General features: G+C 39.5%; 1 protein-coding gene across 1 annotated transcript in view; it reads right to left on the reverse strand.

Annotated features, from left to right (window-relative positions):
* LOC103352041 (complement C5) overlaps positions 1–16,185 on the reverse strand; it is a gene marked incomplete at its 5' end in the record, with an annotated part of 65,455 nt that overhangs the window by 32,033 nt on the left and 17,237 nt on the right. Inside the window, 10 exon segments of the mRNA XM_070056211.1 lie at positions 124–247; positions 1,403–1,552; positions 1,635–1,844; positions 2,979–3,182; positions 9,158–9,343; positions 9,807–9,922; positions 11,468–11,594; positions 12,177–12,291; positions 13,252–13,354; positions 14,664–14,746. Coding sequence (XP_069912312.1) covers positions 124–247; positions 1,403–1,552; positions 1,635–1,844; positions 2,979–3,182; positions 9,158–9,343; positions 9,807–9,922; positions 11,468–11,594; positions 12,177–12,291; positions 13,252–13,354; positions 14,664–14,746 — 1,418 coding nt within the window.

Raw genomic sequence — 16,185 nt, forward strand, 5'->3', positions numbered from 1 at the left:
ATTGTGATGTGAAAGCAGCAAGAATTTGAAGGAGGAACGTGTACAGGTCAGGAAAAGCCGTGCACATGTGCTATTTTCACAAAAGGATATCCATGCTACTTCACTGAAAGCAGAAGTAATTACCATTTGGTTGGGAGCCATTTGCATTTGTGAGGATAGTGAGTCCTGCCAAGTCGAACACTTCAGCACTGTTTCTGCCACCACTAGCTCCAGAGCCCTGGTTACTTTTATCTAGAGCTTGAAGTACCTGTTCAGAGAGGAAATAATCTGCACATACACACACATCCCCAAATACAACATTTAGTGATCATTACAAGGAATACCTGACTTGTGGCTAGTTTTAGCTGCTACTCAGTCACTTTCCTTAAATGATTAAAATCTGGAGGATAGGGTGGGTATATCGCTATGTTCCTACATCTGTATATATGAAATACATGCAACTTGCATAACTTACATAAAATTTTAAAAATTATGCATTAAAATGACTAAAATCTAATTCTCCAGTTTTCCCTTTTGTTCCCTTCCCTAGTTTTTACCTAATGGTTTAATAATACTATCCAAAATTCACTCAAGAGTTAAGCCTTAAGGATATAACTTTGATCAGTCAGTTTTTAGAAAATGATTTACACTCTCTTCTTGAAGTTTTGTGCCTTGAATTAACTAATAAAGTATCACTTAAAGAAGTGAGTGAACAAATCAGCAAATGAAATATTCACTACCTCTCATGGTTCTTTTCCAGCTGTGGTAAGGCCTGAGAGGGGTGAAACCTGTGTTTTATTTCTTTGCTCAGGATAGTGCAGAGCAGAAAAATGGATGAGAATGCCTGATGAACTCTTTCTGATGAAGAGTGTTGACTACTCATCAGAGTTTGTGATCACGGCCCACATGGCCCATGAAAGTGATTATCAGTGACTGAGGCTTGGCAAGGAAAGGATGTGGCTGGAGAAGGGGCAGAGAGGGAAGAAACAATTATTTAGGGCTACTGATACCTTTCCATGTGTAGCCATATAGTCTCCCACACTAACACTTCCCAGTGAATTCAATAACTCTAGTCATGAGAACTTTAGCATTTTCAATCACATTCCTTCTTCAGACTTGGATAGTAATTTAATTGGAATAGTAATGTACCCTCTCTTAGAGTCAATTAGGTTATTGCTCATTCTACCTAATGGTTTAATAAACAAAATGATGCTGACATTTACTGAAAGGAAGGTATAAAGACTTAGAATAATGCTCAAGATATAATAAGTAACCCAGTTGAGAAGATAGGCTTTGGTGTGGTTGCATCTTTTTCCTTTATCTTTCTCCTTTGACCAATACATGGTACTCTGACAGAACCAGAATGGCTCCTTGGCCCCAAGTAATACATATATCAGTAAACAGAAGATTTACTCTACTCAACTCTTTCCATGGGATTTTTGCTTCTTTGCTGGATGCTATGTGTAACACTGTTGATTGTTGTTAATGCTACCCATGATTCTGACTGAGTCTCCATAATAAGGGATATAGCTTCTCCTGGAGAATATATATCTTTATCCGGAGACAGATGGATCTAAAATTAGTTGAAAAATAAAAGTGTGAGATTCATAGTCACTGAAAAGGGACTCAGACTGGGGATAGTATTTGTATCTCACCTGGAGCTGGTGGCCACACTTTTCTTCAATATTTATGCAGACTGAATCAGACACTAATTCTGCTGTCTGCTCTTCTGTGATGATGTAATAGACCAGGAGATGGGCTGTAGGAACCATGTGCTGAGTCACAGAAAGGTTTAAATGTTGGTAAGACGAACCTGAGAGTTTCTTCTCCATGCCATAGTGTACTATTCTGCCCTTAGATGAAATCTAAAAGTACACAGCAACAAATAAGCATCAGAATGGACTTAAAATTAGGTTGATCATTGGGCAGATGATAAAGAGTTAATGTCACTGATCATTTCCTTTGTATCAGTCACAAAAGTAGGAATATATTTAACCCTCACAATTTATGGTATTTTTAAAAATTTACTTATTTGACAGGTAGAGTTATAGACAGTGAAAGAGAGAGACAGAGAAAGGTCTTCCTTCTGTTGTTTCATCCCCCAAATGGTTGCAATAGCCGGAGCTGCGCTGATCCGAAGCCAGGAGCCAGGTGCTTCTTCCTAGTTTCCTATGTGGGTGCAGGGGCCCAAGCACCTGGGCCATCCTCCATTGCCTTCCTGGGCCACAGCAGAGAGCTAGACTGGAAGAGGAACAATCTGGACTAGAACCCGGTGCCCATATGGGATGCCGGCACGGCAGACAGAGAATTAACCAAGTGAGCCACGGCGCAGGCCCCAGTATTTTTTTCAATACCATTTAGTAGTTATAGAAATTAGAACTCATATATAAAACTGGTTCAAGGTACTGGTAGGTATGAATGTGAACCTTGACTTTGCTGACTCAAAGCCTATGCCTTTTCCAATATATCAAGCTAACATTCTTCCTACTTTGTATTTTAAACAACAATGGGCAATGCCTGGAATCACTGTATCCAGGATTCTTCCCTTTGTAAATAGGGCAAAATCTTTAGTGACACTGCAATGCCTATCAGTCTGTTGCTGTATGATGCATTGATTGACCACAAAACATTGTTGAGGTCACTGACTAGTCTGTGGACTGAATGAAGTCTCTGAAGAAACCTTTAGCATTGTGGCATAGAAGGAATATCAACCTAGGGGTCATTTAAGTGAAAATCTAAACCTCCTATGACTTGCAATGAGGGCCGCTCATCCAAGCTTTTCAATCTGTTCCGCTGTCTGCAAGTTAAAGAAGGTTCATGAGGTTCTGTTGTGAGAAAACTTGTGAATGTCCCTTAACAACCAAAGTGCCATCTAAAGTAATTAATTCATTATTCATTAAATATTACTATGTCAAGTAAGGAGTCAATGTAAGGATTATTTGTATAAGTAATGAAATTGTTGCAAACTGAGGACTAGATGCACATATTATTGAACTTACCAAGAAATTGTAGTGCGTAATTTTGTCAACATAAGGACTCTTGGGGGTAACAGTTATGCTTAGTTGTTCTCCTACAAGCAAACTCTTGTAACCATTTGTCAAGCTAAGAGAAAGGAAACTTCGTCTGGGTGATGAATAAGCCACAGCTTGGTAGTCATTGCTGGCCTGATATTCTTCTGGAAGGTATGGGTCATCAGTTCTAATCTAAAAAAGATTGTGCCAAAAAATGTAAAACATTGGTGGTTAAGTTTGCTTTAATGATATGATGATGGCGGTGGTGACGATACCTGCTAACACTTGTCTAGCATTCGCTTTGTGCCAATTTTGGTTTTAAGTGCTTGACAAGTACACGTGCATCCACATATTTTATAAGTCTTCAGACTTCACAACACCTTATGAAAAGGCAGATTAGCATCCCACTGCCAAATATCATGGTAAGTTATGTTTTTGTTTTTGTTTTTTTTTTTGACAGGCAGAGTGGACAGTGAGAGAGAGAGACAGAGAGAAAGGTCTTCCTTTGCCATTGGTTCACCCTCCAATGGCCGGCGCGGCCGGTGCGCTGCGGCCGGCACACCGCGCTGATCCGATGGCAGGAGCCAGGAGCCAGGTGCTTTTCCTGGCCTCCCATGGGGTGCAGGGCCCAAGCACCTGGGCCATCCTCCACTGCACTCCCTGGCCACAGCAGAGAGCTGGCTTGGAAGAGGGGCAACCGGGACAGAATCCGGCGCCCCGACCGGGACTAGAACCCGGTGTGCCGGCGCCGCTAGGCGGAGGATTAGCCTAGGGAGCCGAGGCGCCGGCCTCATGGTAAGTTATGTTATGAAGTAACTCTAGAAAGGCTTTAAAAAAACTTTTTTTATTTGACAGATGGAGAGAGAGACAGTAAGATCTTCCTTCTATTGGTTCACCCCCTAAATGGCCGCTACAGCCAGAGCTACACCGATCCGAAGCCAGGAGCCAGGTGCCAGGTGCTTCCTCCTGGTCTCCCATGTGGGTGCAGGGGCCCAAGCACTTGGGCCATCCCCCACTGCCCTCCTGGGCCACAGCAGAGAGCTGGCCTGGAAGAGGGGCAACCGGGACTAGAACCCGGCGCCCACGTGTTATGTATGCTGGCGCTGCAGGCGGGGGATTAACCAAGTGAGCCACAGTGCTGGCCCCTAGAAAGGCTTTTGATTTAAAAATAATAAAATGGACTGTGTAAATCTAGGCTGCTCCAGAGGAGTCCAAGATAAGTTTTAGAATTGGCTTTCTTCTCATTGGCATGTCAACTTATTGACTCAATTCCTGCCACAGGCTGGCAGAAACTAGGTATTTGAAGAGAGGGAGAATGTGGAGGGGGCTGTGTCAATAATTTTTTTTTTCCAAAGTGGTGAGTAAATATCACTTATTTATTTGACAGGTAGAATTATAGACAGTAAGAGAGAGAGAAAGGTCTCCCTTCCGTTGGTTTACCCTCCAAATGGCCGCTACGGCTGGAGCTGCTCCAATCTGAAGCCAGGAGCCAGGTGCTTCTTCCTGGTCTCCCATGCGGGTGCAGGGGCCCAAGCACTTAGGCCATCCTCCACTGCATTCCTGGGCCACAGCAGAGAGCTGGACTGGAAGAGGAGCAGCCGGGACTAGAACCCGGTGCCCATATGGGATGCTGGCGCTGCAGGCCGAGGATTAACCAAGTGAGCCACAGTGCCGGTCCCTAAATAGCACTTTTTTTTTAATGAAAAACAAAAGATGTATACATACATATGCAGAATATGATGTTTTGATACATGTATACATCGTGGGATAACTAAAACAAATTAATATATTCACTTCTTCACATTCTTGACTTTTGTGTATGTGTGTGTGTGTGTGTGTGTGTATGAAAGAGAGAGAGAATATTTAAAATTACTCTCTTAGCAACTTCAAGCATACTATACATTGTTATTAACTGTAGTTATATGGTGATACTTGCTGTGCAGTAGACCCCATGAACTTAATTCTTAAGTCTAAATGAAACTTTGTATCCTTAGAAGAAATGTCAACATTCCCCTCCCTACCCCAGCTCCTGGTAACTAGCACTCTCTACTTCTATGATTTGACTTTTTAAAATTCTATGCATAAGTAAGATTATGTGGTATTTGTTTTTTGTGTTTAGCTTATTTCACTTTAACATAATGTCCTCCAGGTCCATCTATGTTGTCACAAATGACAAGCTGTTCTTTTAAAGGCTGAATAGTATTCCATTGTGTATATATACCTCATTTTCTTTATGTAGTCATCTGTTGATTGATATTTATTTTGATTCCATATCCTAGCTAGTGTAAATAATGCTTCAGTGAAATTCTGATTTCCTTTACTTTGAATAGATGAGGGTGTGTCAAAAAGTTCATGGAAACTGGAATTAAAAGACAAGTTTATTTTAGTATAAAAAAATTGAGGTTAATGCATACAAGGTGTCTTCAAAAAAACCATTAAAGTGTATATTATAGAAAAACTATGCACGGATTTCAAATTTTTTTCTGTACCAAAATAAACTTATTTTTAAATTCCATTTTCTATGAACTTTTTGAAATATCCTCATATATTCAATCATGGGAGTGGTATATACAGTAGTTTTATTTCTAATATTTTAAGAAAACTTCATACTGTTTCACATGATCATTGAACTAATTTACATTCCCACTAACAGTGTGCAAGGATTTATTTGCTCCAGATTTTCATCAATACTTATCTTCCATCTTTTTAATAAGAGCCATTCTAATAGCTCATCATAGTTTTAATTTGCATTTCCCCGATGGTTACTGTCGCTGGGCATTTTTTCATACAGTTTGTTGGCTGTTTGTGTCTTCTTATGAGAAATGTCTGTTCATTTTACTTGTGCATTTCTAATCTAGCTATTGTCATGTTGAGTTGTTTTGAGTTCATTTTGTATTCTGTGTATTGACCCCTTGTCAGATATATGGCTTGCAAATATTTTCCCATTCCATATGCTGCCATTCATTTTGTTAATTGTTTCTTCTGTTACAATCTCATTATTCTATATTTGGTTTTCATTGTCTGGGCTTTTAGGGTCACATCCAAAAAAACTAGCACTCAGACCAATATCATAAAGCTTCCCCCCTATGTTTTCTTCTAGTAGTTATACATTTTAAGATATTGTGCTTAAATCAATATATTTTGGATTTGTTTTTATGTATGGTATAAGGGCCCAGTTTCAATCTTTGCCATGTGGATATCTAGTTTTCTCAGCACCAGTTATTGAAAGGGTGTCCTTTCTGCATTTATGTTCTTGGCATCTTTGTTCAAAATCAATTGATTGTAAATACATGTATTTTTCCTAGCCTTTCTATTCTGCTACATTCTTCTGTGTATGTCTTTATGTCCATACAATACTGTTTAATTTACTATATTTTTGTAGCATATTTTTGAAATCAGGTAGTGTGATGCTTCCAACTTTATTCTTTTTGCCCAAGATTGTTTTGGCTATTCAAGGACATATATGATGTGGACACTGAGCGGTTGGCCTATGAGAAGAAAACGCAACTCAAGGTATAGAGAGTGAGTTAGTGTTTTTGTGACAGTGGCTGAAAAGCCAGAAGCATAAATGTTCACTTAGAGGCTGTGGAGCCCAGATCTGCAGGACAGGTGCAAACAGGGCAACTTGGGCTCTGGGGTCCCAGGGCCACCCCAGGCCAGTCCACAGCTTCAGCAGCTGCACCCTTGAGGCCCACGTGCATGAGGTATGGCCACAGAGTCATGTTCTAAAATGCTGGCAATTTCAGAGAAACTGTGGAGCTGGATCTGGAGCATGGGCACCATGAAGTACATGGCTCTGTGGTGAGGGGGGTACATATGACACTGGGAGGATATGGAGCTCTGGTCCCAAAATAGAAGAAAGAGCTGGCTTTTGTTTGTTTGTTCAGTTAGATGGTTGGTTAGGGACAAGGGCAGAGGGAAGAGGGGAGAAAGCAGCTAAGTCCTCCTCAGGGCCCTTGTCAGGGATGGCAATTGTTTACCTCAGTGTTGAAAGATGCTGCCGTCCTCTACAGAGTGAGTCAGCAAAAGCTGGCATCTCCTACTTTGCCACCTTGCCCATGTCATTCCTGACAATAATTCTTAAAATTTGATGGAGATGTTGTGAGTGGAAATGATGGTGAATAATTTTACTGCCTCTTAGGAAAGAGACAAGGAGAAGAATTTAGGAGCATAAACAAGATCTGTTCTTGAGAGGGAAGTGCAAGGTCATAAAGAACTCCACAAACATATGTGTCACATTCTGTTAGCGATTGAACAAGTTGCTGAAACCAGCTATTTGTTATTTGAAGCCAAAGAATTATATATAATTTGCTGGTGAAAGTAATTTTAAGAGCGAGATTATTGCCATTCACTAATTCACACCCCCAAGGTCTCACAAACAACTAAGGGTCGGTCAGATTGAAGCTGGGAGAAATGACAAAATGGTTCATGCTATTAGAGACAAGAGAGACATTTTGCCCTTGTTTAGGTTTAGAAAGAGATATATTATGCATTCACCTACCAATTTCACTTGTTCTTAATATGGGTCAGGAACTATGCTAGTTGATGGGGATACATAGATGAACATACAGACAACAGCTATTGCCCTCAGGAAAGTCAAACTCTGTGAGACAAAAATGGAGTAGGGAATACTTACCCCATTAGCAGAGAGTAGATAGAGAAGGCTCCTTGGAGGATGCAACTTAAAAATTAAACTCTAAATAAAGACTGAGGAGTATCCAAGGTAGAGCAGCAAAAGCCTTATGGAAATAGCAGAGTGCTGAGGAGCTACAAACTGTCCAGGATGCTGGAGTTTGGGGTGTGATGCGAAGAGTGGTAAGAGATAAGTTTGGAGAAGGGAACAGAGACAAGGTCAATCAAGCTCGGACTTGGGTCTCAAAAAGATCACATTATCCCATTGGCTACAAAGAGAGGGGTGACTTGCACAAGAGTGAGAAATCAGATGGCTGTGGGACCATCCACTGAAACAAACCGTCCAGGGGAAGTCTGGGTTTCAGGTTTGCAGTTAGTCCTGAGTTCTGGACAAAGTAATGGTTTCGCTTCTTTGAAACATCCAAGGAAAAGAAAGGGAGAAGGCAGCGTCTAAAAGGCTCTTGAGTACCTTGGACAAACTTTTTTTTAAAAAAGTTTTATTTATTTATTTGAAAAGCAGAGTGAGTGAGTAAAAGAGTGGGAGACAGAAAGAGAGATTGATCATCTGTTTGCTGGTTCACTCCCCAAATGTCTGCGACAGTTGAAGCCAGGAGCCCAGAACTCCATCTGGGTCTTCCAGATATATGCTAAGGACTCCAGTACTTGGGCCATCATCTGCTGCGTCCACAAGAGCATTAGCAGGAAGTTGTATTGAAATAGAGTATCTGAGAATCCAGCTTGTACTATGATACGGGATGCAGACATCCCAAGTGGCAGCTAAGCCCACTGCATTACGATTCTCCGCCTAGGATGAGTCTTAAGCATAAGCTCCAAGAGCTGATGAAGTCACCAAGTGGATGTATCACATAAGACAGGATGGTCTGCATTAAACTCTGAGGATATTATCACTCCCATTAGAGGGCAAGCCAAGGATTATGGTTTCAAAATGAAGGCTATAAAGAAAAGAACAATGAGGGAAAATGTAAAACAAGGAAACATGGAGTGACAGAGCCCACAATCAATCGCACCAGATGTCTCAGAGAAGGCAAGAAAAAAATAGAAATGAAAAATATTTGATGTACATGTATAATCTAGGTAAGAGCAGTTTCAGTGGAACGGTGAGGGCTAAAGCCAGTTTTTAGTAGCTTTAAGGGCTGTGGGAAGAGGCAAAGGAATGTGGACAGTTCTTTAGTGGAGTTCTATGTGAAGTGGGGAAAAATAAGGATAACTGGAAATAATGGGTAAGAGAAGTGTCTGCATTTTTGTATCCTACTGGCAGTTGTTCTAAAATTTTCAAATTTGGATAGTATCATGTTCAGCATAAAAAGAAAACATATCCTAAATACAAAATTGATGGACTGATTCCCTTTGTGGAATACTCAGCACACTAGATTGTATTTTCTGTACCCACAGGTCAGACCTTTCAGAGAAGTTTGCTAGATGTACACATAAAATCTTCCCCATCTGTCTGGACACTAACTACTACACAAACTGAAGAGATGTTAGGAGATACAACAAATGAGAATTCTACTCACATGAAACTCCAGCGCTGTTGCATCAGTGGGAATGTTAACCACAAACAAAGCTACTCCATCGTGATAATTTGTTTTACTTTTCCTTGGCTCCAGATCAGTTTTCGCCTGAGTTTTAACAACAACTTTTGCTTTCAAGATTACTGTAATCCCTCCTACAAAATGGGCAAAGGCATCCTTCACCTGCACCTGTTGGATCAAATCCATATCAAGAAAATCCTAAAATAACTTTCTCTTTTGTTCTCAAACACAAACTTGACAATATTTAACTCAGTAATCAGATGGGGTTGTCCCAGTGTGTTTTCACCACTCCAGGTATATATAATAGTATTACATTTAACTCAATTCAATGTATAGTTATTGAATGTTCAATAGAGCAGGACACTGTGCTATGCACTTGTAATTAGGCCATGGATTGGGTAGGATTATTTCCAGGCTTAAATCTGAGCTCTGTTTTCCATTGCAGCCATATTGGTTGCCTTGTCCTATTGCTTACCCACCCACCAAAGTCTCTTCTACATTTAATTGTCTGGGCTGGAAGTCACAGAGGAGTAAGATCTCTCTGAGATTCTTCTCTTCTGCCATCTACAGATTAAGCAGCCTATTGGTAGATAGTAAAATTAAGTCATATTAGATTTTATAATCATCCAACCTTGATGGAATATGGAATCCCAGGCTTCAGGAAAAGTGGAGTAGCCACCAAATTCAGTGTGTAGGGAAAGAGAACATATTTCACATCAGTTTCTTTGGCTTCTTTGAAGAATTCACCTAATGGAATAACATGCATTGCTTTCAGATTTGCCAAAAACAATGTAGTACAGTGACCTATGTGAGTACCTGTTCTATTTATTTAATTATTTGGATAAGGACAAGCCATTCATTCATCTTCTGGTCACTTCCCATACAATTTTACCCAAAGTCTGATTTCTGTGATCCCTCTGAAAGATCCTGGCCATTATGAACTAGCAACGCACATTTTACAGAGGTTGATAAGATGCCCATTCATTTGTTTCAACTACAGTGCCCTGTTCTAGACTATCTGTCAGATTATTTGTCCCATTCTTTTCTTCACATAATCAGATGCCCTCAATGAGTTGAAAATCCTGCTACAAGAGACACCATAGTAGAAAATTTTTCATTGCTATAATGAAAATACCTGAGACAGGAGCCGGCACTGTGGCGCAGCGGGTTAACGCCCTGGCCTGAAGCGCTGGCATCCCATATGGGAGCCAGTTCAAGACCCGGCTGCTCCACTTCTGATCCAGCTCTCTGCTATGGCCTAGGAAAGCAGAGGAAGATGGCCTAAGACCGTGGGCCCCTCCACCCACGTGGGAGACCCAGAGGAATCTCCTGGCTCTTGGCTTCGGATCAGCACAGCTCCAGCCATTGCAGCTAATTGGGAAGTGAACCATCGGATGGAAGACCTCTCTCTCTCTCTCTTTCTGCCTCTCCTCTCTGTGTAACTCTGACTTTCAAATAAAATAAATAAATCTTTTTTTAAAAAAAGAAATGCCTGAGACAGCCTAATCTTATATGAACACAGAAACTTATTTTGGATCATGGTTATAGAGACTCATGGACTAATATCAGATAGGTCTCCTGACTTGGCCTGTGATGATGGTATTCCTGCTGGCAGAGTTCCAGAGTGGCACAGGATATTACATAGTAAAAGACAGAGATCATGTGTTTCTATCTATCTCTTTCCTTAGAAAGCCACTGGGAGTTGATCATGGGGCCTCCTCTCTGTCTGATCTAATCACTCTGCAAAGCTCCAACTCTAAACATCATAATCGGATTACGTTGCCATCCTTTTATTACCATTAACATAAGACTTTGGAGACTAAATTGAATGTATGGGGGCCAAATCACATGCAAACCATAGTACAAGTGTGAAAAGCTTGTTCTCATTTGCAAGGCAATATTCAAAGAAACATCAGGTAGTGTGGTGAGAGATATGTGTTGAATATTTAATAATAAAGCAAAAATCCAAACAACCATGGGATTCTTCTGCAATATAAATAATTCTACCATCTCATTTATTTACTCAAGTAAAATTTTCTGGTATTACCAATAGTTTTTAACAACAGAGAAGGCTATCCCACCAACAAGGGAATAGGTAACCATCTTGCACAAATATGCCTTTCATGAGCATTTCTCCTGAAGGGAGCAGGTAGACAATATCTTGGTGGGCCATATCTGATAAATGTTTTTGCGCAGGAATGTACCAATAATAGGTTGCAGATTTCTATCCAAAATTTGGAAGAAGAAAAAATTGTGAGAAGTGATTTTATAGATTAGTTTACATGAACTCACCTGTACTTTCTTCTACTTCTACAAAAACATTAAGGTACTTGTTATTTAAATCTTCTAGACCTTCATATGGCAGGTTTTTAATTGCTTTTGAAGTATTGAAATTGACTTGTGCGACTCCATTGATCAGCTATTTTTCAATGGGGAGAACAAAAAGGTAGAAACTATATTAAAAAAGAATTTATCAAGAGGAAACAACAAATTTTGCTTTCATCAGTCTGCAAATCTTCTTGGAAATAACATTGTGGTTATAGCTAAGGGTAATACAAAGCATAAGCTTGATTTCATGAGTTATAAGTGATTAATATTTAGGGCATTTCTTTTCAGTCAAAAGCCTTGGGTTAAGTTGCAGGATCACGTACACAGATGCTCAGTGGACTAAGATCATCTGATTCAAAATTATGTTTGGAATCTGAGGCTAAAATTTGGGTACCACTTTCTACCTGATGGGATATTATGTATATTCAAGGATATTATTTATATCCTTAAAGAAATAATACTGTCACTGGAACTAGGTTTTACAAACCCAGGTCACCAAATTGAAAACAAATATCACTGTAACTGTCTGTTTCCAGTAGTGGAACTTCCTAAGCCCAAAGTATTACTGTTTTTCAGTTCTGTGAGCATTTGGAGGTAAAAGTCCATTTTTAATTTCTGTACTCTGGTGAACTGAATTCTCCATTTCTATGATCATAGCTTGATCCCTGCTTACCTGGATCCTTTGTGTTGCTTTATCCATCATTTCTTTTCTACTATCATATAAATCATCCCTGATTCCAAAAAAGACAGACACTTCTGCCTCAGTTACGTTCTTATAGTAAGAATATCTGTCAAAAGAGAATGCAATAATTAACCCCCTTTTCAAATAAAGCAACTATAGAAATGAGATGCAGATAAAATACAACCACGTGAAAACTGTCTTCTACTCTTGGAACAATGCTCACAACCAGTTTTATATTTCATCCTTACACTCTGCAGTGGCAGAGCTAATGCAAGTATATTTATTTCTGTTGACAAGTAAGAAAAGTGAGTACCAGAGGGATGAAAAGAACTTGCCCAACTTCCCATATTTTTAATGCTCATAATGAATTAAAAGAGAACTGCACTTAGGACCCAGCTCTCTTTGTAACTGGCCACACTATACCATGACGATGACATGATGTGGCAACAATAGAGATCCGCTCGCTGCTGCTCCTCTTTAGCAAAAGGGATAGCATCATGTCCATCTCATATGTTCTGGGGGCAAGTTATTTTCTTTGGGCTCCATATTTTCCTTTCAGTCAAAGAAAAACATGAACTTTCTCTATTTAAATGTAAAACAGGCAAGTCAGTATCCCCATTAGGAAATAATTTTCCATAGTTCATCTGCCAACTGGGATTTCTGAATCAATTCAATCAATTCTACAACTGATTTTGATAATTAAGTTGTGTGTCAACTGATATTAAATGTCAAAAATAAGAGAAGAGAATGTTTTCATACAGTTTTTATAGTTTATAGTATAACCACCTGAATAGTCACTGTGCTCTTCAATCTTTAGCATATTTTGCTTATGAAATTATACGACAATAGCAAGATTGGAGTCAGCAAATATACTACATGAAAATACACCTGAACCCACAACTATGGTAGATAGGCTCAATTACAATAGTTTCTACATTGAGCCTGAAGATGTTTCTCAACCTAGGGCCCCGGGGCAAGCACTGCCAATCAAGTCATATTCGACCTTGAAATGAAGTATGTTTGACACTCAGGGAATAGACTGACTTGAAAATAAAAACTTTCTTACCTAGCTTTGATAGTAATTTTGAAGTCTTCAAAGTTTTTATGGCTAATGAAGTAATTTTCCGGTTCCACTAAAATATACAATTGTGGTTTCTTCAAATACAAATCTAAGTGCAAATAAAAAAAAATACAGCTGAAATTATAACTGTATTTCAAGTGAGGAATGCTTTGGCATAATGAAGTATGTGAACAGCAGCAACACCAATAGTCTTCCCTTCATCATAATCATCAGTATCCCTGGAAAACCTTGTTATCTTCCACAGTGATCAATCTCATCTTTCTGTTCCAACAGCCCTGGCCAGTATTGAGCCACTTGGGCTACTGTCATAGAGCCTAAGCTCTGTAAGGACAAAGTCCTGATCTTGTTTATCTGTGCAAACTTTCCCCCCAGCAGTAAGTTTCATTAATGTTTATTAAATTGGAAAGCCTTTATTTTTTGGCACGTCTCTTGTGTTTAGCAATTTGATTCAGTGTCCAAAATTTGAGCAGAAATCTCAGCTCTCATCTAGGAAAGATATCATCTCTAGTTATTAGTTATTAGCTGTAGAAAATGACTTTCTTACAAAAATGAAAATTAGAACAAAGGGAAGTTTTAGAATTTCTATCTCTTTGATGCTATAATTCACAAATAATACTATGTTGACTGCTTATGGAGCTATTTTTTTTCTTATCCACTCAAGAAATAATACTAGGCTTCCCAGCCCTATTTACCACACTCTGAAGGATGCTTAACCCAATAGGAGAAGGCTGCCCTTTGGAGAGAAGTGAGACTTAGCTCCAGAGTGACCAGCACAGGTGGTGAGAGGCTGGCTATAGATGGGGAAAGCAAGTGACTCACTGTTCTGGCTGCTTCTCCCTTCCGGGTACAAGCAAAAAATCAGAGCAAGGACCTTTGTAACCAGAATTTTGTAACCATGAACATATCCAAGAGAGTTAATAAACAATTCCAAAGTAGAGTTACATTGCTTCACAGGGTATTTTGTTGCTGTAGCTTAGCATGTTAAATGTTTCAAAGTTTAACATGTGCTTGGTCTTTTTTCCAAGTTATAAATACTCCTCCTTTTGTGATCAATCTGGTTGCCAGAAAATTGGCTTAAATAAAGCTTACATATGAGCATATAAGCTAACATTAGAAAAAGTTCACATGAGAAATGAACAAAGTAGCTATGTATAATTATTAGCACAACTGAAATGAGTATCTCCAAAATACATATAACACATTTTGCTCCCCAAACATTGTAATTTCCCAAACATATCATTGATTATGGGGGCTGATGGGAAGGAGCACTGAGCTTGAGATTCAGAGGTGGCATTATCATCTCAGTTCAGAGGAAACAACTGCTAGAACTTAGGGGATCAGATTTGACAATCTCTAACAGCAACAGAGAACCATAGATCTTGGAAGGACATCAGTACCACGGCTGTTAACGTCAAAATACGCAGTTCTAGTTGTTGTGAAGTCCTCTTTGTATTTTGCTTTAATAGTCCACAAACCATATCTATAAAAGCAACACATCAAAAATTTTAGGTATCCTCAAGTAACATACCTTTAATTCACTCAATGATTGTAGCTAATATTCAAAGGAGCACATACTATGGGTCAGGTACTGTTCTAACTACTTTGCATGTGTTGGCTCAATCTTCACAGAAATACTATGGAATACATTATATTATTATCTCTATTTTGTCACCAGAAAACTCAGCCACAGAGAGATAAAAAAAACTTGTTCAGAAACACACAGATAGTATCATGGTAGAGCAGGGACTCAAACTTGGTCCAAGGCCATTGACTACAACTCCATGCCTAGATGACCCTGCAACAGCTTAAGATTTATATACAACCTAATACGCAATATTTGGAAGACATTTTAAAATTATTTAAAAATGCATTTTATGAAAATTGTAAACATATTGACATTTATTTTCATGCTATGGGCTCTTTTGCTAGTATATCATAATACATATTTAAGTAGAAAATATTTTAAAATATTGATTAGTCATTTGAACCAATCTTGAGTTTAATCATAATGGATGGATAACTGATTACTAGATATTTACAACATAATTTGCCAGAAAAGACTACATTTTGAGGACCATTTGATCAGATTAAACCCAACTACAATGATATAAACATATAGTTTTGGAAATTTTATAACTCAAAGCCAGCATAAGATTATTTTTTAAGATTTATTTATTTATTTGAAAGGCAGAACTAGAGAGGGAGAGGCAGAGAGAGAGACAGAAAGAGAGAGAGAGATATCTTCCATTCATTGGTTCACTCCCCAAATGGCTACAACAGCCAGGGGTGGGTCAAACCTAAGTCAGGAGCCAAGAGCTTCATCCAGGTCTCCCACATGGGTGCAAGGGCCCAAATACTTGGGTCATCTTCCATTGCCTTCTCAGGCCATTAGCAGGGAGCTGGATAGGAAGTAAAGCAGCTGAGACTCAAACCTGCACACATATGGAATGTCAACACTTCAGGTGGCTGTTTACCAGCTAAGCCACAGCACAGGCTCCAAGCATAAGTTTGTTTTTAGAGAAACTGTATGATAGAAACAGGAACAAGGATAAGCCTTGCCCTCAGAGAGATCTTGATTCCTATTTTGGCCTCATTATTTAACCATGTCTGAAGTTGATAGGCCTATACATTTCTCTGAGCCTTAGTTTACTTATCTTGAAAATGAGAGTGATAAAGTACCCAGCCAGAGGGGGAGCTGGTGCTGTGGCATAGTGGGCTAGGCCTCTGCCTGAGGCACCTGCATCCCATATAGGCACTGGTTCGAGTCCCTGCTGCTCCACTTTCAGTCCAGCTCTCTGCTAATGGCCTGGAGAAGCAATGGAGGATAGCCCAAGTCCTTAGACCCCTGTACCCGCGTGGGAGACCCGGAGGAAGCTCCTGGCTCCTGGCTTCAGATCGGTCCAGCTCTGGCCATTGCAC

The sequence above is a fragment of the Oryctolagus cuniculus genome, chromosome 1 (assembly GCF_964237555.1).
Source record: "Oryctolagus cuniculus chromosome 1, mOryCun1.1, whole genome shotgun sequence".
In the NCBI taxonomy this organism is placed as follows: domain Eukaryota; kingdom Metazoa; phylum Chordata; class Mammalia; order Lagomorpha; family Leporidae; genus Oryctolagus; species Oryctolagus cuniculus.